Here is a 25,949-nt window from a genome sequence, read left to right as displayed (position 1 = left end):
CTTCCAGTAGGCAGAAGCTGGGCTAAAGGCCAGGAGCTCACCCCGACTTGGGCTTCGAACAGTTAACCTTTCAATTGGCAAGATTTACTGCAGCTGGTGGTTAACCTGCTATGCTAAAGCCCGGCCAATCCAGCCTCCTTTTACAGATCTCCAAAGGAGAGTCCACCAGCCATTGTGTTGCTAGCACTATTTCTTAAGTAGCCACTCACAGAATGGATTCAAATTGCAGGAAAGGAGACTCCACCGAAATATTAGGAAGAACTCCCTGACAGTAAGAGCTGTTCAACAGTGCTGCTGCCTGGGAGTCCTGTAAAGTCTGGAGGTTTTGAAGCAGAGGGTGGATGGCCATGTTTTGGGAGGGCTTAGCTTGTATTTTCCTGCCTGGTGGAATACGGTTGGGCTGGATGGCCCTTGGGGTCTCTAGGATTCTATGTTCTTCCCATGTTGCAAGGCAGAAAGCTCCGCAATCCCCCTCTCACATGTAGACTCTAAACTCTGTGCATTGTTCTAGTGCAAAATTGCTTTTCATAGAGGCTTCTAGGAACACAATTCAGATATTCTTTCTAGGCTAGGCTTGTGCATTCAGGGTAAAATTTGATGCGTTTCATGTCCCAGCTTTTGGTGGGGGCCCTGATCCATTTTTTGGAAACCTCCCGAAATCAGGAGGGCTGATATCTGTTTTTGCTCTGTTGTGCCGAAACATCAATTTCCTATCAGCCTATTTTTTGGGGGGGGGGGGGGTCCCCCAGGCTTCCCTTCCCGTCATTTCAGGCATTTAAGCAGTTTTCCTCTAGAGGAGAGACGCTCAGCTACAGGAAGGAGCACGCTTTAAGGAGACTTCTTATCTGTTTCTACTCTAGAGGAGAGGCACTCGGCTGCAGGCAGGCGTCTGGATCTGCACATCACACATGCAATCTTTCCAAGGCAAGGCTAGTTCTGTTTCTTACTCTAGAGGAGGCACTCAGTTGCAGGCAGGCACACATGCTTTCTGGGCCTGCACTCCACACACACACACTTTTTCCAAGGCAAGAAGGCAAGTTGTCACTTTCTTACTCTAGAGGAGGTGATTGCCTGTAGGCAGGCTTATGAGCTTTCTGGGCCTGCACACCACTAACACCCACTTTCCAAGGCAAGGAGGCTAGTTTTGTTTCTTACTCTAGAGGAGGTGCTCAGCTGCAGGTAGGTGCACACACTTTCTGGGCCTGCATGCCACACACGCACTCTTTCCAAAGCAAGTTGGCAAGTTCTGTTTCTTACCCTAGAGGAGGTGCTCAGCTGTAGGTAGGTGCACGCACTTTCTAGGCCTGCATGTCACACACACACTCTTTCCAAGGAAGTTGGCAAGTTTTGTTTCTTACTCTAGAGGAGGTGCTTAGCTGTAGGTAGGTGCATGCACTTTCTGGGCCTTCATGCCACACACATTCTCTTTCCAAGGCAAGGAGGCAAGTTCTGTTTCTTACTCTAGAGGAGGTGCTTAGCTGTAGGTAGGTGCACGCACTCTCTGGCCCTGCATACCACACACACTCTCTTTCCAAGGCAAGGAGGCAAGTTCTGTTTCTTGCTCTAGAGGAAGTGCTTAGCTGTAGGTAGGTGCACGCACTTTCTGGGCCTGCATGTCACACACGCTCTCTTTCCAAAGCAAGTTGGCAAGTTCTGTTTCTTACTCTAGAGGAGGTGCTCAGCTGTAGGTAGGTGCACGCACTTTCTGGGCCTGCACGCTACACACACTCTTTCCAAGGCAAGGAGGATAGTTTTGTTTCTTACTCTAGAGAAGGTGCATAGCTGTAGGTAGGTGCATGCACTTTTTGGGCCTGCACACCACACACACACTCTTTCCAAGGCAAGGAAGCTAGTTTTGTTTCTTACTCTAGAGGAGGTGCATAACTGTAGGTAGGTGCACGCACTTTCTGGGCCTGCATGCCACATACGCACTCTTTCCAAGGCAAGGAGGCAAGTTCTGTTTCTTACCCCAGAGGAGGTGATTGGCTGCAGAAAGGCGTGTATGCGATATGGGCCTGCACGCCACACACACACTTTTTCCATAGTAAGGACACCAGTTCTGACTTTCTTACTCTTGAGGAAGCTCTTGGATGGAGGCAGGCACTTGGGTTTTCTGGGCCTGCACGCTCCACACACGCGCACACACACTTTTCAATAGCAAGGAGGCAAGTTCTGACTTTCTTACTCTCAAGGAAACATGGATGCAGGCAGGTGCTCGCACTTTCTGGGCTTACACTCCACACACACACTCTTTCCAAGGCAAGGAGGCAAACTCTGACTTTCTTACTCTAGAGGAGGCGCTTGGCTTCAGGCAGGCACACACGCTTTCTGCGCCTACATGCCACACATGCACACTTTCAAAGGCAAGGAGAAATAGAGCACCACGTGCTCTTATTAGGCAATTCACACATTTTTATTTCTCCCACCACTGAGATCAAAATAAGCCGCTGGCAGTGAAAATAGAAAAAGCAAGCAAGGCTTTGCATGTATAAATTAGACAGCTGAACCACAAGACAAAAAGCTTTGGAAAGTCGAAATGCAATGTGTATATTCGTGTTTTGACTTGTATGAATAAAAAAGGGGATACAGGCAGTCCTCAAGTTACAAACATGAAAAGTTCTATAGGTTTGTTCTTAAGCTGAATTGGTTTATACATTGGAACAGGGAAATTTTTAAGTATAACTCCAGCCAAAGATTTATACACATAATAAAAATGAAAATATGTATGTATGTGGGTGGCTGGGGTGTCCTTTTACCCATAGGCTCCCACTCCCATGAATAGCTATAGCTCCCACTATTTAGGAGACACCAAAGGCCCTCCCTCCAATGACATTGCAGGTTATAGAGAGTGCCGTAAACATGTCCAAGAGCCCTGCCAATGTCCTCCTCAAACACCATACTGCCCACCACCCAAGTCAAGGCTTCCATACAGGGACAATTACATCCTATATTTTCTGTTTTTCCTCCACCACAGACTTCCCAGTGTTTCTTACTCTTTCCAGTGGTATGGAATTTGCATAACCCCACCCACTGCCTCTTCCTTAACCTTTTCTTATTTGTTTCTATGGTACACATCAAGCAGAGGAATTGATCAGCAGCTGAGCATACTAGAGAGGTTTGGGGAGAATTCATCATGATTTATAGGAGTTGTAGGTACTGGGATGTATAGTTCACCTGCAGTCTAAGAGCACTCAACTCCACCAATGATGGACCTGGAACTAATTTGGCACACAGAACCCTCATGACCACCAAAAAATACTGGAGGTCTTTGGGGAAAATTCCCCTTGATTTGGGAGAGTTGTAGTTCACCTACATCCAGAGAGCACTGTGAACCCAAACACTGATTAATTTGGACCAAACTCGGCACACATACCCAATATGCCAAAATTTGATCACTGGAGGGGTTTGGGAGGAACTGACCTTCCTTTCTGGGAAATGTAGTTCACCCACAACTAGGGAAACCGATGATGGACTTGAACCAAACTTGGCACACGGAATCCCCATGACTAACTCAACCTAATGGAGGGGTTTGAAAGAACTGATTCACCATAGTGGGAGCTGTAGTTTATCCTACAGCCAGAGAGTACACTGAAGCCCACCTGTGATGCATCCAGAGCAAACTTGCCCGACATAACAAACTTTAAGTACTGATGGAGTTTCTTGGGATTAGCCTGGCATGATGTGAGTTGTAGTTCACCCACAACCTTATGTATTTTCTACAATTAAAAATTTACTTTTTCAAATTACCTAGGCAAACCTGGGTAACAACACACACACACACATACTAGCCATCCCCTGCCACATGTTGCTGTGGCCCACTCTGTGTATATGTGTTTTGTGTGTGTATGTATGTGTATATGTGTTTTGTGTGTGTATGTATGTGTATATGTGTATATATGTGGGTTTTGTGCATGCGTTGTAATGTATTTTTTATTTTTTGGCTTTTTATGTCTCTTCCACTGTGGTTTTCAGTGTTTTATGAGTGATGGTCACTCATTGGCCTGATAGGTGTATTGTGACCAAATTTGGTGTCAATTCATTCAATGGTTTTTGAGTTATGTTAATCCAACAAACGAACATTACACATGTATGTATGTACTAGCTGTACCCGCCATCGTCGCTGTGGCCAACCTTCCATCCCTCTTTCTCTACTTTTTTCTTTCTCTCCTTCCTTCCTTCCCTTCCTCTTTCCTTCCTTCCTCCTTTGTCTTTCCCTTCTTCTTTCTCTTCTCCTTTCTCTCCTTTCTTCCTTCTCTGCCTCCTTCCTTCCTTCCTTCCTTCCTTCCTTCCTTCCTTCCTTCCTTCCTTCCTTTGCTCTTTGGTTCCATCTTCCTTCTCGCTTTCCTTTCTTCCCTCTTTCTCTCCTTCTTTCCTTCTGTCCTCTCCTTTCTCTCCTTTCTGCCTTCTCTGCTTCCTTCCTTCCTTCCTTCCTTCCTTCCTTCCTTCCTTCCTTCCTTCCTTCGCTCTTTGTTTCCATCCTTCCTCTCTCTTTCCTTCCTTCCCTCTTTCTCTCCTTCTTTCCTTCTCTCCTTCATTCCCTCTCCCTTTCCTTCCTTCACTTTTTTCTTTCCTTCTCCCCTTCCTTCCTTCTCTACCTCTTTCCCGCATACTCCCTTTTTCTTTCCCTTCCTCCTTCTCTCCTTCCTTCTTTCTGTCTGTGCTTTTTTCTTCATTCCCTCTTTCCTTCCCTCCTTCATTCCTTCCCTAGACATAGGCCAGAAAAGAGTTGGGCTCGAAGGCAGCGCTTGAAAGAGGTGCGTCCCTGCTCTCTGCAGAGCAAGAGCTCCACAGTTAGTTAGCTGGGCATCTGCATCTGTATTGTCATTTAACTTTTGGGGGTTTTAAGTCCTTTCTGCTGCTTTTTGGGTTTTTTTTTTTAATGAGTGATGGTCACTCATTGGTCTGTTAGGGGTGTAGTGTCCAAATTTGGTGTCAATTTGTCCAGTGTTTTTTGAGTTATGTTAATCCCACAAACGAACATTACATTTTTATTTATATAGACTAGCCATCCCCAGCCACGCGTTGCTGTGACCCAGTCTGTGTATATGTGTTTTGTGTGTATATATGTTTATATGTGTGTATATATTTGTATATATATTTGTGTATATACGTGTGTTTGCGTATATATGTGTGTGTGTGTTTGGTTTTGTGCATGCATTCTAATGTATTTTTTATGTTTTGGCTTTTTAAGTCTCTTTTGCTGTGTGTTTCATTGTTTTTATGACTGATGGTCACTCGTTGGCCTGATATGTGTATTGTGTCCAAATTTGGTGTCAATTTGTCCAGTAGTTTTTGAGTTATGTTAATCCCACAAACGAACATTACATTTTTATTTATATAGACTAGCCGTTCCCTGCCACGCGTTGCTGTGGCCCACATGGGGGTTCTGTGTGGGAGGTTTGGCCCAATTCTATTGTTGGTGTGGTTCAGAATTCTCTGTGATTGTAGGTGAACTATAAATCCCAGCAACTACAACTCCCAAATGTCAAGATTCTATTTTCCTCAGACTCCACCAGTGTTCACATTCGGGCATATTGAGTATTCATGTAGAGTTTGGTCCAAATCCATCATTGTTTGAGTCCACAGTGATCTCTGGATGTAGGTGAACTACAACTCCAAAACCAAAGGACACTGCCCACCAAACCCTGCCAGTATTTTCTGTTGGTCATGGGAGAACTGTGTGCCAAGTTTGGTTCAATTCCATCGTTGGTGGGGTTCAGAATGCTCTTTGATTGTAGGTGAATCCCTGCAACTACAACTCCCAAATGGCAAAATCAATTTTTTTTGAGTGAAGGACATACATTGGGTTGTTAGGTGTCTTGTGTTCAAATTTGGTGTCAATTTGTCCAGTGGTTTTTGAGTTCTGTTAACCCCACAAACGAACATTACATTTTTATTTATATAGATGTATGTATGTATGTATGTATGTATGTAAAAATAAAGCTTTGGGTAGCATAGGGAAGTGTTAACACCCCTGTGGTGTTTCCTTTGTTGTCTGTGTCCCTGTTCAGAATCTTTTCCCTCACTTTCTGTACCTGTGATAATTGGATTTTGGAAAATTTTGCTTGTGAAAACAAGGATTGGAGATAAAGCTTCAGTGGGCACACCTTTTCCCCATGATAATAAATCTTCCAGTATTGGATTCCCTTCTGAGGCAAATAGTTATCTCACTTCCTGTTGTCTCAGCCACACTCTTAACTATGAGTCATTTGCAAGTCAGATGTCTGTAACTTGGTAACTGCCTGCAATTGACTATCATGCTCAAGGCCATGCAGAGCTATTGCTTCCCGAGTGGAGAAGAACTATGATACAGATCATGAAACAGTGACTGGATGGGCATATTTCAGGGATGCTTTAGTTGTGTATTCCTGCATGGCAGGAGGAGGTTGGACTATACAGCCTTTCCAACTCTGTACCAAACAACATCATAGCCAAGACAAGACTCAATCCCGATCAATCCCTAGCCAAAGCCTCACCATCTTTATGGCCCTTTTCACGGTTGCTTGTGTTTCAATTTCCCTTTCCTCGGAGACTGAGAAAATCTTTATGGCTGGCCAAAGGTCAGAGAAATGAAAAGTGCAGCTATCAAATCTCTCCAAGGTGTTAAAGAGACCAAAAAAAATACACCCCCAAGTTCCAGTAACTGTCAGCAAAATCAAAGTTTTTGTGATGTACAGAGCAGAACCTTCAATGCCTTGTTGTCATTGCTCTGACGTATGAGTGGGAGACCTTCAAGAAGATAACCTTTCCATGTTTTGAGCGTTTTTCTGATTTCTTGATTCATTTTCATTTTTGACAAAGATGTTTTAGAAACCTTTTCAATGTCAAATAACCTCAGTTGAGTCACCTTGGCTTTGCGTCTCAATTGAGATAAAAGTGAATAAGAATACGAATAATAAGACCACAGTATCCTTCTGGGACGCCTTGCAAGAATAGGGCTTGGAGGCACTGTTTTGCAGTGGCTCCGGGCCTTCCTGGAGAGTCGTTCCCAGAAGGCATTGTTTGGGGTGGCGCAGTGGGTTAAACCCTTGTGTCGGCAGAACTGAAGACCGACAGGTCGCAGGTTCGAATCCGGGCAGAGGTGGATGATCTCCCTCTATCAGCTCCAGCTCCTCATGCCTCCCACAAGGATGATAAAAACATCAAATCATCCGGGCGTCCCCTGGGCAACGTCCTTGCAGATGGCCAATTCTCTCACAACAGAAGCAACTTGAGCTCCTGACACGACAAAAAAAAATTGTTTGGGGACACATGCTTGGCCCCGCAGCCATTGTCCTACTCAGTATTGTCCCCCATGTTATTCTACATCGGGAGAACCTTTGCACAATTAAAACTCGTGCGCCAACTGCGACCATACCTCATGAAGTCCGACTTGACCAGGGTGGTCCATGCCTTAGTTACCTCTAGATTGGATTATTGCAATGCACTTTACGTGAGGCTACCCTTGAAGACAGCCCGGAAATTATAACTTGTCCAAGGGTCGGCAGCCAGATTACTAACAGGGGCGACTTACAGGGAGTAGTCAACCGCCCTGTTTGAAGAGCTCCATTGGCTACCGTTCATCTTAAGGTCCCTGAGTATGCATGCCCAGTGTGGAACACATCTCTGCCACGCTAAAACAGTAGATATGGCTCTTAATAAGACAGGCGCATTATCACAGGGTGTCTGCGCCCTACACCACTGGAGAAATTACACTGTTTAGCCAATACTGCACCACCTGACATCCGCCAGGAAGTAGCAGCCAATAGTGAAAGGACCAAGGCAGCAACATCTCCAGCTTATCCCTTGTTTGGGTATCAGCCAGCACGTCAACAACTTAAATCAAGAAATAGGTTTCTAAGATCTACAGAGACACTCGCTGGAACACCTCAGCAAGCGAGAGTCCAAAAGTGGCAGACTCAAACCCAGAACCTCAACCAATGGCTGATACCAAATGAGAGACTCCCCCCTGGGCACACAGAAAACTGGGCAACTTGGAAGGTGCTGAACAGACTGCGCTCTGGCACCACAAGATGCAGAGCCAATCTTAAGAAATGGGGCTACAAAGTGGAATCCATGACATGCGTGTGTGGAGAAGAGCAAACCACTGACCACCTGCTGCAATGCAACCTGAGCCCTGCTACATGCTCTATGGAGGACCTTCTTGCGGCAACACCAGAGACACTCCAAGTGGCCAGATACTGGTCAAAGGACATTTAATCAACTACCAAGCCTGCAAATTTTATGCTTTGTCTGTTTGTTTTTGTTCTGTTAGAAATGTAATACAATCATCTGGTTGCCCCTGACACAATAAATAAATAAATCTTCCGGTCCCAATTCAGGGTACAGGTTCTTACCTATAAAGCCCTAAACGGTTTGGGACCCGCCTACCTTTGTGATCGTATCTCTCTCCATGAACCAGCCCGAACTCTTCGATCTTCGGGGGAGGCCCTCCTTTCGCCCTTGCCAATTTCTCATGCTCGCCTTGTGGGTACAAGGAAGAGAGACTTTTCCTCTGTGGCCCCCCGACTCTGGAACTCATTGCCCGGAGAGATTAGGAAAGCCCCTACTTTAGAAACCTTTAAAAAGAATCTCAAAACCTGGCTCTGCCATTGCGCTCTCGGAGAGTAGTCACATAATCTTATGCTATCGCTCCCTCAACTTTCTTTTTCTAGGAGTACACCCCCCTCTTGTACGAAGTTTGTTTATTTCCATGTCTCTCTATAATAATAATAATAATCATCATCATCATCCTTTATTTATATCCCGCGAACATCTCCCGAAGGACTCAGTGCGGCTTACAAGAGGCCGAGGCCCACCATAACAAAAAACAACAGCATAACAAATACAACAATAAATAACTAATAAAAGAAGCAGTAAACATTAAAACAATAGCAATTAACATTAGACGATAACACCATAACACATTTAAAACGAAGACCGGGCCAATGTAATAATTAAAAAAAAATTAAATACTGGGCATAACAGGTGAAATTGATAGGTTTTTGGAGATAGGTGCAATGTGCAGACAATCTTAAATCTCTAATAAAGTGCAATTGGGACTTGATGCTTGGAACTCTATGAGTTTTTTAATTTTATGTACATGCGGCCCGCTCACTGTCATTATGTTTGGTTTACTGCTTTTTTAATGTTTTTTGTGTATATTGTTTATATGCTTATATGTTTTATACTTTAATGTTATGTTGTTTATTTTATTGCAGTTTGTATCTTATTGTATTGTAATTTGTTCTTCGGGCTTGGCCTCATGTAAGCTGCTCTGAGTCCCCGTTGGGGAGATGGTGGCGGGGTATAAATAAAGATTATTATTATTATTATTATTATCTATATATATTAAAATGCTCTGTGCATAATGAGTTCCTTAAAAACAAAAGAGAACCAATGAACGAAATCACACCACATTTGGCAACAAAACGTCTCACAACACAAGGAGTGACCATCACTCAAAAAATTATGATTTTGTCATTTGGGAGTTGTAGTTGCTGGGATTTATAGTTCACCTACAATCAAAGAGCTTTCTGTACTCCATCATCAATGGAATTGAACCAAACTTGGCACACAGAACTCCCATGACAAACAGAAAATACTGGAAGGGTTTGGTGGGCATTGACCTTGAATTTGGGAGTTGTAGTTTCCCTACATCCAGAGAGCACTGTGGACTCAAACAATGATGGATGTGGACCAAACTTGGCACGAATACTCAACACACCCAAATATGAACACAGATGGAGTTTGGGGGAAATGGACCTTGACATTTAGGAGTTGTAGTCACTGGGATTCACAGTTCACCTACAATCAAAGAGCATTCTGAACCCCACAAACGACAGAATTGGGGCAAACTTCCCACAGAACCCCCATGACCAACAGAAAATACTTAAGACCATTCAATCTAACTCCCTTCATCGGGGCAAGAAAACGTGATCAAAGCCCTCCCGACAAAGAGCCATCCAGCCATAGAGATAGATAGATAGATAGATAGCTATTATTCACATACACACAGATATAGTATCATAGATTTGAAAGGGACCCCTAAAGAAGGACAATGATATGTTGCATGTTCCAGAGTAGGCAAACCAGACAATCTCCACATCAACACTGACAAAGAAACAGCAAGAAATACTGTTTACCCACAAGCATAAAGAAATTACATATATTAAAAACCAATACTTTCTCATTACTTTATTTTCCAGATCAACAGACTGGGCCACAGCAACGCGTGGCAGGGGGCAGCTAGTTATTATTATATCAGCGTTTCTCAATCTGAGGGTCGGGACCCCTGAGGGGGTTGCGAGGGGGTTTCAGAGGGGTCACCAAAGACCATCAGAAAACATATATTTCTGATACTCTTAGGAACCCCTTTGGCAGAGAAGGTTGACGATCTCTCCGCCTGTCCTTCTCTTCCTTTTTGGAAACATATGGGGAATCCTCCCACTAAAAGCCCTCCTCCGCTGCGATTGGCTGGCCTCTCAGCTGGCTTTTCTGAGACTCCAGGCAGGGAGGGGAGAGCAGGTATGCCCAGTGCATGGCAAAGTGGTAAACATGTGAGGGAGGGGAGAGCATGTCATGCTGAAGGGAGGTTCGTGCCAGCAAGTCCCTTCAAGGCATGGGGGCTACATGTGGGAAGTTTGGCCCAATTCTATTGTTGGTGGGGTTCAGAATGTTCTTTGATTGTAGATGAACTCTAAATCCCAGCAACTATAACTCCCAAATGCCAAGGTCTATTTTCCCCCAAACTCCACCAGTGTTCACATTTGGACATATTGAGTATTCACACCAAGTTTGCTCCAGATCTACCATTATTTGAGTCCACAGTGCTCTCTGGATGTAGGTGAACTACAACTCCAAAACTCAAAATCAATGCCCACCAAACCCAACTTCCAAATGACAAAATCCCCTCCCCAACCTCACCAGTATTCAAATTTGGGCGTATTGGGTATTTGTGCCAAATTTGGTCCTGTGAATGACAATACATCCCGCATATCAGATATTTACATTACAATCCACAACAGTAGCAAAATTACAGTTACGAAGTAGCAATAAAAATGATGTTATAGTTGGGGGTCACCACAACATGAAGAACTGTACTGAGGGGTCACGGTATTAGGAAGGTTGAGAAACATTGATCTACATGAGGCCGCTGGGAGAGACCATCTGGAGTTTTGGAGTTCAATGTCCTCTGTACGTAGATGACATTCAACACTATCAGTCCCTTTCCAACTGCTGCTAAGGAGGCTGTTAGGTCCCGAACTGGTGTTTGGCGGTTATGATGATATGAATTAAGGTGAACAAATTCAAATTGAATCCAGACAAGACAGAGGTATTCCTGGTCCGTCGCAAGGCCGAACAGGGTATAGGGTTACAGACTGTGCAGGGCAGGGTCCCACTGCTCCTGAAGATACAGGTTTGCAACTTGGGAGTCCTCCTGGACTCATCACTCATGAATCGCTTGAAAGGCTGAGAAGGGCGGTATAGAAATACAGTAAATAAATAAATCACTGAGCCTGGGGAGCATTTGCACAATTAAAACTTGTGCGCCAGTTGCATCTGTATCTTGGGAAGTCAGACTTGGCCACGGTAGTCCATGCTCTGGGTACATCCCGAATAGACTACTGCAACACACTCTATGTGGGTTTGCCTTTGAAGACTGTTCGGAAACTTAAAGTAGTCCAACGGGAAGCAGCCAGATTGCTCACTAGAGTGGTGTCCAGGGAACACACAAACCCACCCCCCTCATCAGCTCCAATAGCTGGCTGCCTGCTACCGAGCACAGTTCAAAGTGTTGGCTTTAGCCTATAAAGTACCAAACCGTTCTGGTCCAGCTTACCTGTCTAAATGTATCTCTCCCTATGAACCATTTCGGAGGTTAAGATTCTCTGGGGAGGCCCTGCTCTTGGTTCCACCTCCTTTGCAGGCACGATTGGTGGGGACAAGGGACAGGGCCTTCTCAGTGGTGGCTCATCGGCTATGGAACTCCATCCCCAGGGTGATCAGATCAGCCCCCTCCCTCCTGACCTTCAGGAAGAAAAACTTAAGACGTGGCTTTGAGACGAAGCGTTTGACAAGTAACTGGAGCAGTGCAATAAGTGACTATGAAACAATGTGATTGACAAATGGAACAGCCCTGGATTATGTTTTGGTTGGCATGATTTTAATTGTTGTTTCTAATAATTTATGTTTTAATTGTTTGGTATGAATTGCAATTGTTTATTGGATAGATGTGTGTGTGTCATCAAATTGCTGCCTGTTGTAAGGCCACCTTGAGTCCCTTCCGGGGTGAGAAAGGCGGGATATAAATATGGTAAATAAATAATAATAAATACCCTTCTCTGGGTGCATCTGCACTGGAGAATAAATGCAGTCAGGACCCATTTTAAATTATTTGTATTATTATGCCTTGCCTCCATGCTGAGCAGTCCTGGGAGTTATAGTTTTCCAAGGTCCATACCCTTCTATGGGTGCACCTGCACGGGAGAATCAATGCAGTCAGGACCCATTTTAAATGTCATTATTATTATTATTATTATTATTATTATTATTATTATTGACACAAAAGCACAGTATGTCACAGCAAACGAGATCTCTGTGCTGGATTTCATATCACCGTTCTCTTGGTGCATTTACAGCAGTAGTTCTTAACCTGTGAGCCGTGGACCACCAGTGGACCGTGGGGACAAAAATCTGGTCCACGAGTCTCCTTCCTCTTTATTTTATTTTATTTATTTTATTTTCGCTCGTTTTGCACCGCCTGCCACTCTTTCCCTATCACTGACCATGGTATATGTTCTGTATCAGAAACTAGAGCTGATGTGGTCTATCCAATGTAATTTTCTGAATCGGCATCCCAAACCAAATCTAAAGTTGACCAAAAACTGATTTGTAACCCTTTTGGTACTAATGTTGGAGAGTGGTCCCTGGTCAAGTAGTCCCTGGTCAAAAAAAGGTTCGAAACTTGGGTCAGGGTGAGCTCCTGGCCTTTAGCCTAGCTTCTGTCTACCTAGCAGTTTCAAAAACAGCAATGTGAGTAGATAAACAGGTACTGCTTCAGCAGGTATTTAGGGCACCCATAAGGAAATGCCAGAAAGATGCCGGTGATTCGATCAAGTAGGAAGTTTACAAACAAAGCTCTTTGGCAGGGAAAGTGGAGCGACAGGACATACAAACACACATCCTGTCACTGGAACCGAGCACAACCTCCAAGATGCAGAAGATGGGAAAGCCTATATATACCTCTGTCTATGTACAGTGGTCTGTCTTGACAGTGTTTAATGGCATTGAATATTTGCCGTATATGTGTTCTGTGATCCACTCTGAGTTCCCTTCAGGGTGAGAAAGGTGGAATATAAATACTGTAAATAAATAGATAAATACCTCAGAGAAGCAGTAATAAATGGAAGAGTGCTAAAGCATCACCAGACGCTCCAGGAACCACTTAGAGGTCCACAGCATTGCCATGAGATCTCCATGGCAACATTCTGCACTCCACCAATGATGGAGTTGAACCAAGCTTGGCACGCACAACTCCCATGACCAACAGAAAATTCTGCGATGGTTTGGTGGGCATTGATCTTGAGTTTTGGAGTTGTAGTTCACATACATCCAGAGAGCACTGAGGACTCAAACAATCGTGTCATCCGCAACCAGAACATTGTATTACATTTCTAACAGAACAAAACAAACAGACAGATAAAAAACAAAAACAAAAAACACAAATTTTGCAAACTTGGTAGCTGTTAAATGTCCTTTGACCAGTATCTGGCCACTTGGAGTGCCTCTGGTGTTGCCGCAAGAAGGTCCTCCATTGTGCATGTGGCAGGGCTCAGGGTGCATTGCAGCAGATGGTCAGTGGTTTGCTCTTCTCCACACTCGCATGTCGTGGATTCCACTTTGTAGCCCCATTTCTGAAGGTTGGCTCTGCATCTCGTGGTGCCAGAGCGCAGTCTGTTCAGCGCCTTCCAAGTCGCCCAGTCTTCTGTGTGCCCAGGGGGGAGTCTCTCATCTGGTATCACCCACGGATTGAGGTGCTGGGTTTGAGCCTGCCACTTTTGAACTCTTGCTTGCTGAGGTGTTTCAGCGAGTGTCTCTGTAGATCTAAGAAAACGACTCAAACAATGATAGATCTGGACCAAACGTGGCACAAATACTCAATATGCCCAAATGTGAATACTGGTGGAGTTTGGGGAAAATAGACCTTGACATATGGGAGTTGTCGTTGCTGGGATTTATACTTCACCTACAATCAAAGAGCATTCTGAACCCCACCAATGATAGAATTGGGCCAAACTTCCCACACAGAACCCCCATGGCTTGAAAAGACTTGTGGCGTGAGCCTCCCTCCAGCCTCGCACGCTCTCCGTCGCTCTCACAAGTGCACCACGCTGCCATGCACCGAGCACGCCTGCTCTGCCCTCCCTGCTTGGAGTCTCAGAAAAAGCCCTCCCCTTGGCCGAGGGGCTGGCCAATCACAGCGAAGGAGGGCTTTTGGTGGGAGGATTCACCTTGTTTCCAAAAAGGAAGAGAAAGAAAGACAGAGAGATCTTCAGCCTTCTCTGCCAAAGGGGTTCTAAGACCATCAGAAGTATATGTTTTCTGATGGTCTATGGCGACTCCTCTGAAACCCACTCGCAACCCCTCTCCCAGCGGTCCCGACCCCCAGATTGAGAAACGCTGCTCTAGGAGCTACTCAGAGGTCCACAGCATTGCCATGCAGACATAGTGAGGTCTCCATGCCAACTTTCTCCCTTCTCAGAGCTGGAGAAGGGAAAAATACCTGGGCAGCATATATATATTTACCAAGGTTTCTAAACTGGTGCCCTGCTTCAGACTGGGTCTCTGGTGAGCAGAGACTGGACACCCCCCCCCCCCCCCCCGCTCAGTCATGAAACCCACTGGGTGACTTTGGGCAAGTCACATTCTCTCAGCCTCAAGAGAGAGCAATGGCAAGCCTCTTCTGAAAAAATCTTGCCAAGGAAACTTTGTGTTGCTATAGGTTGGAAATAACTTGAAGCTATGCAGTAACCATCACCAGTCGTACTTAGCAAGTATGCCATTCTTGTTTACGTGACCATACGCTGGTTGCCAGAACCCCCAGTGGTGCAGTGGGTTAAACTGCTGAGCTGCTGAACTTGCTGACCAAAAGATTGACAGTTCGTATCTGGGGAGCGGGGTGAGCTCCCACTGTGAGCCCTAGCTTCATTGTTGTTTTATCATGGTTTTATCTATTTTGTTCTCCTGATTGAAGGATTTTAATGTTTGTATTCTGTTTGTAAGCCGCCTTGGGTCTGCATTGCTGAGAAAGGCGGAATAGAAATATACTAAGTAAATAAATCTATATAAATAAAAATGTAATGTTCGATTAACAGAACTCAAAAACCACTGGGCAAATTGACACCAAATTTGGACACAAGACACCTAACAACCCAATGTATGTCCTTCACTCAAAAAAATTGATTTTATCATTTGGGAGTTGTAGTTGCTGGACTTTATAGTTAACTTACAATCAAAGAGCATTCTGAACACCACCAACGATGGAATTGAACCAAACTTGGCACACAGTTCTCCCATGACCAACAGAAAACACTAGAAGGGTTTGGTGGGCATTGACATTGAATTTGGGAGTTGTAGTTCACCTACATCCAGAGAACACTGTGGACTCAAACAATGATGGATCTGGACCAAACTCTACACAAATACTCAATATGCCCAAATGTGAACACTGGTGGAGTTTGGGGAAAATAGAATCTTGACATTTGGGAGTTGTAGTTGCTGGGATTTACAGTTCACCTTCAATCATAGAGCATTCTGAACCCCACCAACAATAGAATTGGGCTGGACTTCCAACACAAAACCTCCATGTGGGCCACAGCAACACGTGGCAGGGGACGGCTAGTGAATAAATAAATGGCCAAATCTGTAAATGTGGCTGGCTGGCTGCAATTGCTTCCTATTTCCCAGTAGGTTGTTTGCTTTTCTTCATCCTCGACTGCAAGAATGAAGACTTGCAAAAGTTTCCTCTCTACTAGGAAGAAAATCCCTCAAATGAAAATTTGAGGGATTTGCCCCCTGGTGGCACAGCAAGTTAAACCGCTGAGCTACTGAACTTGCTAATCAAAAGGTTGGCGGTTTGTATCTGGGGAGCGGGGTGAGTTCCCACTGTGAGCCCTAGCTTTTGCCAACCTAGCAGTTCGAAAACATGCAAATGTGAGTAAATACAGTGGGAAGGTAACGGCGCTCCATGCAGTCATGCTGGCCACATGACCTTGGAGGTGTCTATGGACAACGCTGGCTCTTCGGCTTACAAATGGAGATGAGCACCAACCCCCAGAGTCGGACACGACTGGACTTCATGTCAGGGGAAAACCTTTACCTTTACCTTATGCTGGTTGCCAGAGACACAACCTCCTGATATTTTTAAAGGATGGAAAGTAGTTCAACTTTTAACTTTCGAAAGCCATTTTTATAATAAAATAAACTATGGAAAGCCATATGGATTAAAAACTAGTTCTGAACAGCTGCGAGAAGCCCAGCAAAAAAAGGGAGCCTGTCTGATTTCCCTTGAGTGGGAGTTTGGGAAGAATTAGAAGCCAAGGGAGACAGATGGATCTTTAAAGCCTTCAGTGAGCAAGCAAAGATGGGCTCAGGCCACACAGAAGAGACTTTTAAAAGGGGATTGCCACAGATAAAACTCCTTCTTTCTCTGGGTAAGCACTATTGCAAAAGGAAACATAATGTTCAACAATAAATTAGATCCTGGAAAGTTGCTTGGAAACTGCCTCTCATAAATAGCTTGAGAGAGCCCTTTTCCCATCTCAGATGGAACCGGGCATCGATTTGCCATTTCCCCCAAATTCCCCGCAAGAGAGGTGTTTGCTGGCCTCTTCTTGATCTGAACGTAATCTCCATGTAAACACACATTTGCCCATTCGCTTGGCAGGGAGGGAAGCGAAAGGGGCGCAGGTCGGAGCGAGGCAGCGCTTTTCGGCCTCCAAAGCCGCTTAAAGGTTTAAATCTCTTTAGAGGCCCCGTTTTAATTAAAATACTATGACCAAACAGAAGCCAGGAGTGCCTTTAGGGAAGATGAGGTGAGGAGAACAGGAGCCTTTGGCGATTCCGCAACCGATCGCAGATGGCCAGCCTTCCTAAGCTTGCCATGACAGGACAGAACGGCAATGCAGGCCGATGGCTTTTGCGTGCTCATGCGCTCGTATGCCCAAAATTCCCCAGTTACGAGACCCATGCAGCCCTCAAGGTTGGACTGCAAGGCTCAATATTGCTCTCATGCTCAGGGTCAAAGGTAAAGAAGGCTGGGAGTCCAGCGGGATCTGGAAGCAGTACGATTCCCAACTCTGACTCATATCACAGTGTTACTAGAAAGTAAAGTTGGACCTCCACATCTGTGGGTTTGCCTTCTGCAGATCTAATTATTTCATAGATTGGATGAAAAAGAGAGTTTTCTAGAATGATAACAGTTTTGTTCTGATTCACAAGATTAATCCTGACAAGACAGAGGTCCCCCTGGTCAGTCGCTCATCTGACCGGGGTATTGGGTGGCAACCTGTGCTGGATGGGGTTGCACTCCCCTTGAAGTCCCAGGTCTGCAGCTTGGGGGTCCTCCTGGATTCAGCGCTGACTCTTGATGCGTAGGTGTTGGCGGTGGCCAGGAGGGCCTTCGCACAATTAAAACTTGTGCGCCAGCTGCGACCATACCTCGTGAAGCCTGACTTGACCATGGTGGTCCATGCCTTACTTACCTCTAGATTGGATTATTGCAATGCACTCTACGTGGGGCTACCCTTGAAGACAGCCCGGAAACTACAACTAATTCAACGTTCAGCAGCCAGATTAATAACTGGGGTAAATTACAGAGAGTGGTCAACTCTCCTGTTTAAGGAGCTCCGTTGACTGCTGTTCATTTTCTGGTCCCAATTCAAGGTACAGGTAATCACCTATAAAGCCCTAAACGGTTTGAGACCCGCCTACCTCCGTGACCGGATCTCCCCCCACAAACTGGCCCGCTATCTTTGATCCTCGGGAGAGGCCCTCCTCTCGCCCCTTCCTCTCCCACAGGCCCAATTCATGGGAATGAATTATTATTATTATTATTATTATTATTATTATTTGTCGTGTCAGGAGCAACTTGAGAAATTGCAAGTCACTTCTGGTGTGAGAGAATTGGCCGTCTGCAAGGACATTGCCCAGGGGACACCCAGATTATTTGATGTTTTTATCATCCTTGTGGGAGGCTTCTCTCATGTCTCCGCATGAGGAGCTGGAGCTAATAGAGGGAGCTCATCCACCTCTCCCCGGATTTGAACCTGCAACCTGTCGGTCTTCAGTCCTGCTGGCACAGGGGTTTAACCCACTGCGCCACCGGGGGCTCCTATAATAATATATATATTATTATATATAATAATAATAATATTATAATAATAACTTTATTTATACCCCGCCACTATCTCCCCAAGGGGACTCGGGGTGGCTTACGTGAGGCCAAGCCCAACAACACATCAGTAAAAACAAAACAGCAAGCAAATAAAACAGTACATTTAAGTACAATATAACTCACATATAAACAATAACACAGAGAATTTAAAACCTTATGGCCGGGCCAGATGTAATAAATTGAAAATTTTAAAATAAACACTGGGCATGAACAGAGGTAGGATGTATCTAAACAGAAGGGTTTTAAAAGATAATGTAGGGAAAACAACCCAACGGCTAGTAAAGTGCTTCTGAGGACAATTGCAGATAATTAATCAGAGCAGGGCATTGTTTCCTTATTCAGGGAAGGCACACTGGAACAGCCACGTTTTCAGGCTCCTCCTAAAGACTGCCAATGTGGGGGCTTGTCTGATATCCTTGGGGAGTGACTTCCAGAGTCGGGGGACCACCACAGAGAAGGCCCTCTCCCTCGTCCCCACCAATCGCGCCTGCTAAAGGGGCGGGAGCACGAGTAGGGCCTCTCCAGATGATCAAAGAGATCACCTAGGTTCGTACACAGAAATGTGGTCACGCAGGTAGGCGGGTACCAAACCGTTCAGGGCTTTGTAGGTAAGAACCTGCACCTTGAATTGGGACCGGAAAATGAACGGCAGCCAATGGAGTTCCTTAAACAGGGCGGTTGACCGCTCCCTGCAAGTCGCTCCAGTTAGTAACCCATTGTACCAATTGAAATTTCCGAGGCGTCTTCAATGGCAGCCCCACGTAGAGTGCATTACAGTAATCCAATCTGGAGGAGACTAAGGCATGGACTACCATGGCCAGATCCAACTTCACGAGGTACGGTTTCAGCTGGCGAATGAGTTTTAATTGTGCGAAGGCCCTCCCAGCCACCACCGACGCCTGGGCTTCAAGTGTTAGCGACGAGTCTAGGAGGACACCCAAGCTGCAGACCTGTGACTTCAGGGGGAGTGCAACCCCATCAAGCACAGGGTGCCACCCTATACCCCGATCTGGCTTACGATCGACCAGGAGGACCTCTGTCTTGTCAGGATTGATCCTCAGCTTATTCATCCTCATCCAGACAGCCACAGCAGCCAGGCACTCATCCAATACCCGAGGGGCTTCCTTGGAATTAGGTGGAAAAGAGTAGTAGAGTTGGGCGTCATCTGCATAGAGATGGCATCCAACTCCAAAACTCTGGATGACCTCTCCCAGTGGTTTCATGTAGGAGAGAGCCTTCTCCTCTGTGGCCCCACAACTCTGGAATTCATTGCCAGGTGAGATTGGGCAAGCCGCCACACTAGCAGCCTTCAAGAAGAATTTTAAAACCTGACTTTTCTGCTGCGCTTTTGGAGAGTGACTCTACATCTCCTTTTGTTCGCTCCCCATAATGTCTGTCCCCACACTGTATTTCCCCCCGGCCTGTTTGAAGGTCTGTCTCCATTACTCCATTACTCTGTTTTTTTTAAGGAGTTCCTCCTTCACAATTATTTGCGTTTTATTTCTATCTCATCTTTATCATCTTACCTCGTACATGTGGTCCGCTCGCTGTGATTGTGATTTATCTATTGTTGTATTTTGCATTATTGTATTGTACTCTTACGTTTTATTTATTTTATTGTGATGTTTATTTTGGGTTTTGGGTTTTATTTTGTTGTAATGCATTTCTGGGCTTGGCCTCATGAAATGCGGAGATGGTGCGGGGTATAAATAAAGATGATGATGATTATTATTATTATGATTATTATGATTATTATTATTATTATCCTGTGCCCCTAACCCCAGCAGATGTGGAGGGCTGGCTGTATTGTAGAACCAGTGGCAACTTGATAAGTCAACATTACCACTTCATCACATTTGCTAAATTCTACCGAATCCTACACTTAAAACCGGTAACTCATCACATTATCTTGGGTTCAAGTGCAGGGTAGAGCATTCTTTGCATATTTTAAGCATGGGGGCCAGCATTATTTTAAAACATTTCAGGAGGTGGTGGGGAAATGGATTTTTGGGGAATGAGCCAGATGAATGGCCAGTTCTGTAATGTGATGGCATTTGTTGCTCTCAGAGTTAAAATGAGACGTTCCCCCAATTTGTGGGAGGGGAAATTGTGGGAGGAACCAAGATACCCTGTTAAGGAAAGTTAGGGGGAAATGATTATACCATGTCTCTATGCTGTGCAGTCCTGGGAGTTATAGTTTCCCAAGGTCCATATCCTTCTCTGGGTGCATTTACACTATAGAATGAATGCTCTTGGAACCCACTTTAAATACCATAGCTGCACACAATGTGTTCCTGGGAGTTATAGTTTTCCAAGATCCATACCCTTCCCTGGGTGCATCCGCACTGGAGAATAAAAGCAGTAGAGATTCATTTTTGTTGTTGTTGTTGTTGTTGTTGTTGTTGTTGTTCTTATTGTTGTTATGCCATGTCTCCATGCTGAGCAGTCCTGGAAGTCATAGTTTCCCAAGGTCCATACCCTTCTCTTGGTGCGTTTACAATATGGAATGAATGCCCTTGCACCCCACTTCGAATGCCATGGCTCCATTCAATGGAGTCCTCCTGGGAGTTTCTCAAGGTCCATACCCTTCTCTGGGTGCATCTATACTGTGGAATGAATGCCGTCAAACCTTAATTGAAATGCCACGTCTCCAAGAGATGGTCTTGGGAATTGCAGCTTCATGAGCCTTCTCTGGGTGCATCTACACCAGTGGTTCTCAACCTGTGGGTCCCCAGGTGTTTTGGCCTACAACTATGCAGTCCTGGGAGTTATAGTTTTTCAAGACCCACACCCTTCTCTGTGGGGCAGCCAAGATAGAGAGGGGGTTCCACTAAGAACACGGGGGAGGGATGGTTGGCAGTGCCTAGCAATTACAGTGTGATGGCAAATCAGCTGAAAGAATGCTGAGTACAACTGAGTAACACGGATACATCTAACAGTGTGATGAAAGTCGGGAAATCATCCGTTTCATTTCAAAAGTGAGTATGACTGAGCTCTATTCTACCAAACACTTCCCTGCTTCGATGTGATGAAGTCCCTAGAGATGTCTAGAGAGATAACAATTTTGTTTCGATTCATGGTTTTTCACTTTCACAAGGGTCCTGTGCCCCTAACCCCAGCAAATGTGGGGGGATGACTGTACTGTAGAATCAGTAACAATTTGAGAAGTCAATTTGTTGGGAAACTCCGGCATTCCCTCCCTATCTTGTTTCAAAACAATTGGGGTTTTGATAGGACAGAATATCTGTGGTGAGAAATACCTTTGAGTATCCAAGTACTAGACCCAGGAAAGGTTCTGGGGCCATCAGCCATAGAAAGATTTGCTTTCTCTACTAAATCTATAAACCTCTAGGCGTTGTCTAGTCCTCCGTGGATACAGAGGGCAGTCTGTCTTATTTTTTTGCCAACTTTATGAATGCACCTCTTTGCATCCTTGCCTCTTTAGGGGAGCCACCTCGGTTGTCTTCAGCTGCGAAGAGAAAGGGACTCAGGTCCAGTATGCAGCCAAAATACTGAAGAAAACCGTGAGTGTAAATCCTGTCTTCTCTCTTTCTCCGTCCTGTCTCTCCTTCTCCTTCTCCTTCTCCTTCTCCTTCTCCTTCTCCTTCTCCTTCTCCTTCTCCTTCTCCTTCTCCTTCTCCTTCTCCTTCTCCTCCTCCTCCTCCTCCTCCTCCTCCTCCTCCTCCTTCTCCTTCTCCTCCTCCTCCTCCTCCTCCTCCTCCCCCTCCTCCTCCTCTTCCTCCTCCTCCTCCTCCTTCTTCAATAGTTAGCTAAATATTTCCCTGCAAACCAAAGTAAGATTATAGTCCTCATGATCCTGGTTAAAAAGCATGGGCTGAGATCCTAGATGATATGAATTTATAGATGTGCCACAGAAGCTCAACAAAACCACATTAGTGAATTGTGAAGATGAACAAGAGGACGTTTTCGAAACAATATACCATATTTACTCAAAGATAAGCCAAGTTTTTCAGCCCATTTTTTGAGCTGAAAAAGCCTCCCTTAGCTTATAATGGGGTCAAGGCTGGGCAGCGAAGCCTGAAGGCCATTGCTTGGTATATATGATCTATTTCTCTCTCCTCTTATATTCCTTAACAGTGTGTTTTCTTTTCCAGCCAAAAGGGAGAGAAGGAGGGAAAGGAGATATATTTCATGTCCTCCTTGTTTGTATGGCTATCTTTCAAACCCATCCAATTTTCTGGGTTTTTTTTGTGTGTGTATCTAAATGTGTTAACTTGAAAGTGTTCACTGCTCTTTGCAAGCTCTATAGATCTATAAAAATGTTTCTATATGTTTCTCCTGAAGTCTTTGCCAATCATATATATTCATTGATCTTATAAAAGCATTTTCCCCTGAAATATTTGTTAATCTCTCCTACAGATATATAGACATTGCACCTGCAAGCCTTTGCAATCCCTATGTACCTATATATCTGTATCTATTAATTTACATTAATTTTATACATGAATTTTGCCCTCGTATGTTTGCAAGTCTTTGCAAATCTATCTATCTATCTATCTATCTAGAGATTTCCATGTACCTGTATATCTGTATCTATATGTATAGTAAAGGTAAAGGTTTCCCCAGACATTAAGTGTCCAACTCAGGGGGGTGTTGCTCATCTCCATTTCTAAGCGAAAGAGCCGGCATTGTCCGTAAACACCTCCAAGGTCATGTGGCCAACATGACTGCATGGAGCACTGTTACCTTCCCGCAGAAGCAGTACCTATTGATCTACTCATATTTGCATGTTTTTGAACAGCTGGTTGGCAGAAGCTGGGGCTAACAGCAGGAGCTCACCCTGTCCCCCGGATTCAACCCACCAACCTTTCAGTCAGCAAGTTCATCCGCTCTGCGGTTTAACCCACTGTGCCACCAGGGGGCCCATTCCATATGTATACATTATTTTTATATACGAATGTTTCCCTCACAGGTTTCCAAGTCTTTGCAAATCCTATATAAATATAATTATCTATAGAGAGAGAGATGTCCAGATAGATAGATATGAATATAGATATATAGGGCTTTCAAATATTACAGAGGGAAATGGACACACAAATATATATAGACGTGTCTAGATAGATATGAATATAGATATATATAGGGCTTGCAAATATTGCAGGAGAGAAATGCACCTATGGCGAGAGAGGATTTGCAAGTGTTTCAGAGGGAAATGCACATGTGAAATTAGTATATATAATTATAGATCTATATCTAGCTCTGCATTGTTTATATAGGCATTGAATGTTTGCCTATTACTATGTTGGAAGCCAGCCTAAGTCCCCATGAGGAGACAGGGTAGGATACAAATTATTATTATTATTATTATTATTATTATTATTATTATTAAGTTATTGTTGATACCATATTGTTTTTGTTGACCCTACTGTTCCACTTTCAGAGCTAGTTGACTGTTTTTCTTTGAAATACCGTAAATATTCCAAAACATTTAACCTACGGATGCCTTGATTAATGTGATTTTATTAGTATCTATTTTTATTTTGAAATTTGCCAATAGCCACTGCATTATACTCAAGTCAATATTTTTTCCAGTTTTTTTGGGGTAAAATTAGGTGCCTCGGCTTATATTTGGGTTGGCTTATACTCAAGAATATAAGCTACCTTCAACCCCACCACCCCCACCACCCACCCATCTATCTATCTATCTATCTATCTATCTATCTATCTATCTATGAAAGTATGTATGCATGTATGTTCTGCAAAAGCTCCTACATAGCTTGATGGATCTCAGCCAAACTTGGTACACATACCTTTCATGATCCAACTTAAAATACTCATAGGGTTCCAACGAAAAGATCAACCCCATTTGGGTGTAGGACCCCAAAAATAAATAAATAGGTATGCATGCAATGCTCAGAAGCAATTACCATGGAGATATTGCCATGGAGACCTTCTAAAGGAGGCCTTCTCAGAAAGGCCAGGCAAGGATAAGTGAGCTGGAGATTGGAGAAACGCGTCATTAAGATAACAACATTCAAGCAAATGATTCAGTTCTCTTCTATACTGTTCTGATTTATTGGTGTCCCTATGTTTGAAATCTTCAGATTGACAAGAAGATTGTTCGAACCGAAATTGGGGTTTTGCTGCGTCTCTCGCATCCAAATATTGTAAGTAAGATCATTCTGTCTCACATTAAAGGAGGGTGGATTTTCTTGGGAGCCAACTTTGGCTCAGGTGTTTGAAGCTCATCACGGCTGACAACAGACCCTGAAAAATCCTAGAGGGCTTCCCAGTTGCCATCTAGCCTAAGCCCCCTACTCAATACAGGATCTCCAGCTAAAGCAAGTAGATGCCCAGCCTCTTTTGGAAGGCCCAACACCACCTCTCTAGTGAATCTGCCCCATTGGCCAACTACTATTGTCAATTAAGGGGCATTTGTGGGCAATTTGTGTGCAGTGGTGGGCCTCACAGCCTACCACCATTTCCAGGGGGTTAATGCAACCCCTTTGTCCCCATACTTGCCCTGCTCAGCTTTATAGGAACTCCTTAAGGTTGTCATTTCCCCACTTTTTGAGGACACTTGCTCAGACAAGGGCTGTGACTTTATTTCCCAGCAGAGAACACTCGATCTCTTCCAGCTCATCCTGGTTGACTCTTCTAAATCTATACACATAATTAAAGTGAAAATATTATGTGTGTATGTGGCTGGAGTGTCCACTTACACAGACAAGCTCCTGCCTCCTCAAACAACTATAGCTCCCATTACTCAGGAGACACCCACGGCCCTCCCTCCAACAATATTGCAGGTTATAGTGAGTGCCATGAACATGTCCAAGAGTCCTGCCAATGTCATCCACAAACACCACACTGCCCACAACCCACAAAAAGGCTTTCATATGGGGACCATTCCATCCTCGATTTTATGTGTTTCCTCCACCATAGGCATCCCAGTGTTTCTGACTCTCTCTATTGGTGTTGAATTTCCATGGCCCTGCCCACTGCCTCTCCCTTAATCCTTTCCTATTCTTTTCTATGGCACACTGCAAACAGAGGAATTGATCAGCAACTGAACAGACTAGAGAGGTTTGGGGAAAATTCACCATGATTTGTAGGAGTTGTAGGTACTAGGATGTATAGTTCATTTGCAATCAAAGAGCACTCTGAATGCCACCAATGATGGACCTGGAACTCACTTGGCACACATAACTCCTATGACCAAAAACAAAACAAAACTGGAGGTCTTTGGAGCAATTTATAAGAGTTGTAGTTCACCTACATACAGGCTCTAGGAACCCAAACAATGATGGACATGGAAATTTGGCATGCATACCTGATATGAACACATTTGAATAGTGGTGAGTTTTGAGGGGAATTGGCTTGGACATGTTGGAGTTGTAGGTACTGGGATTTATAGTTCACCTGCAATCAAAGAGCACTCTGAACTCCATCAAAGATGGAATTGGACAAAATTTGGCAGAGCCCCCATGACCAGCCAAAAATACTGGAGGTCTTTGAGGGAAATTCACCTTGATTTGGGGGAAGTTGTAGTTCA

At 44.5% G+C, this 25,949-nt stretch overlaps 1 protein-coding gene across 2 annotated transcripts in view; it reads left to right on the top strand.

The window, feature by feature from the left end:
• The window catches only part of LOC132781075 (calcium/calmodulin-dependent protein kinase type IV-like), a 79,943-nt gene that overhangs the window by 7,704 nt on the left and 46,290 nt on the right, over nt 1–25,949 (top strand). The window contains exons 2-3 of one of the 2 annotated variants that reach the window (XM_060785014.2): nt 21,882–21,960; nt 24,502–24,564. In XM_060785014.2, the coding sequence (XP_060640997.2) occupies nt 21,882–21,960; nt 24,502–24,564 (142 nt within the window). Of the gene's footprint in view, nt 1–21,881; nt 21,967–24,501; nt 24,565–25,949 lie in introns of both variants that reach the window. The other variant, XM_060785013.2, reaches the window with a different exon arrangement.

The sequence above is a fragment of the Anolis sagrei genome, chromosome X, assembly GCF_037176765.1.
Source record: "Anolis sagrei isolate rAnoSag1 chromosome X, rAnoSag1.mat, whole genome shotgun sequence".
Taxonomy (NCBI): domain Eukaryota; kingdom Metazoa; phylum Chordata; class Lepidosauria; order Squamata; family Dactyloidae; genus Anolis; species Anolis sagrei.
This window is presented reverse-complemented; position numbering and strand designations above follow the sequence as displayed.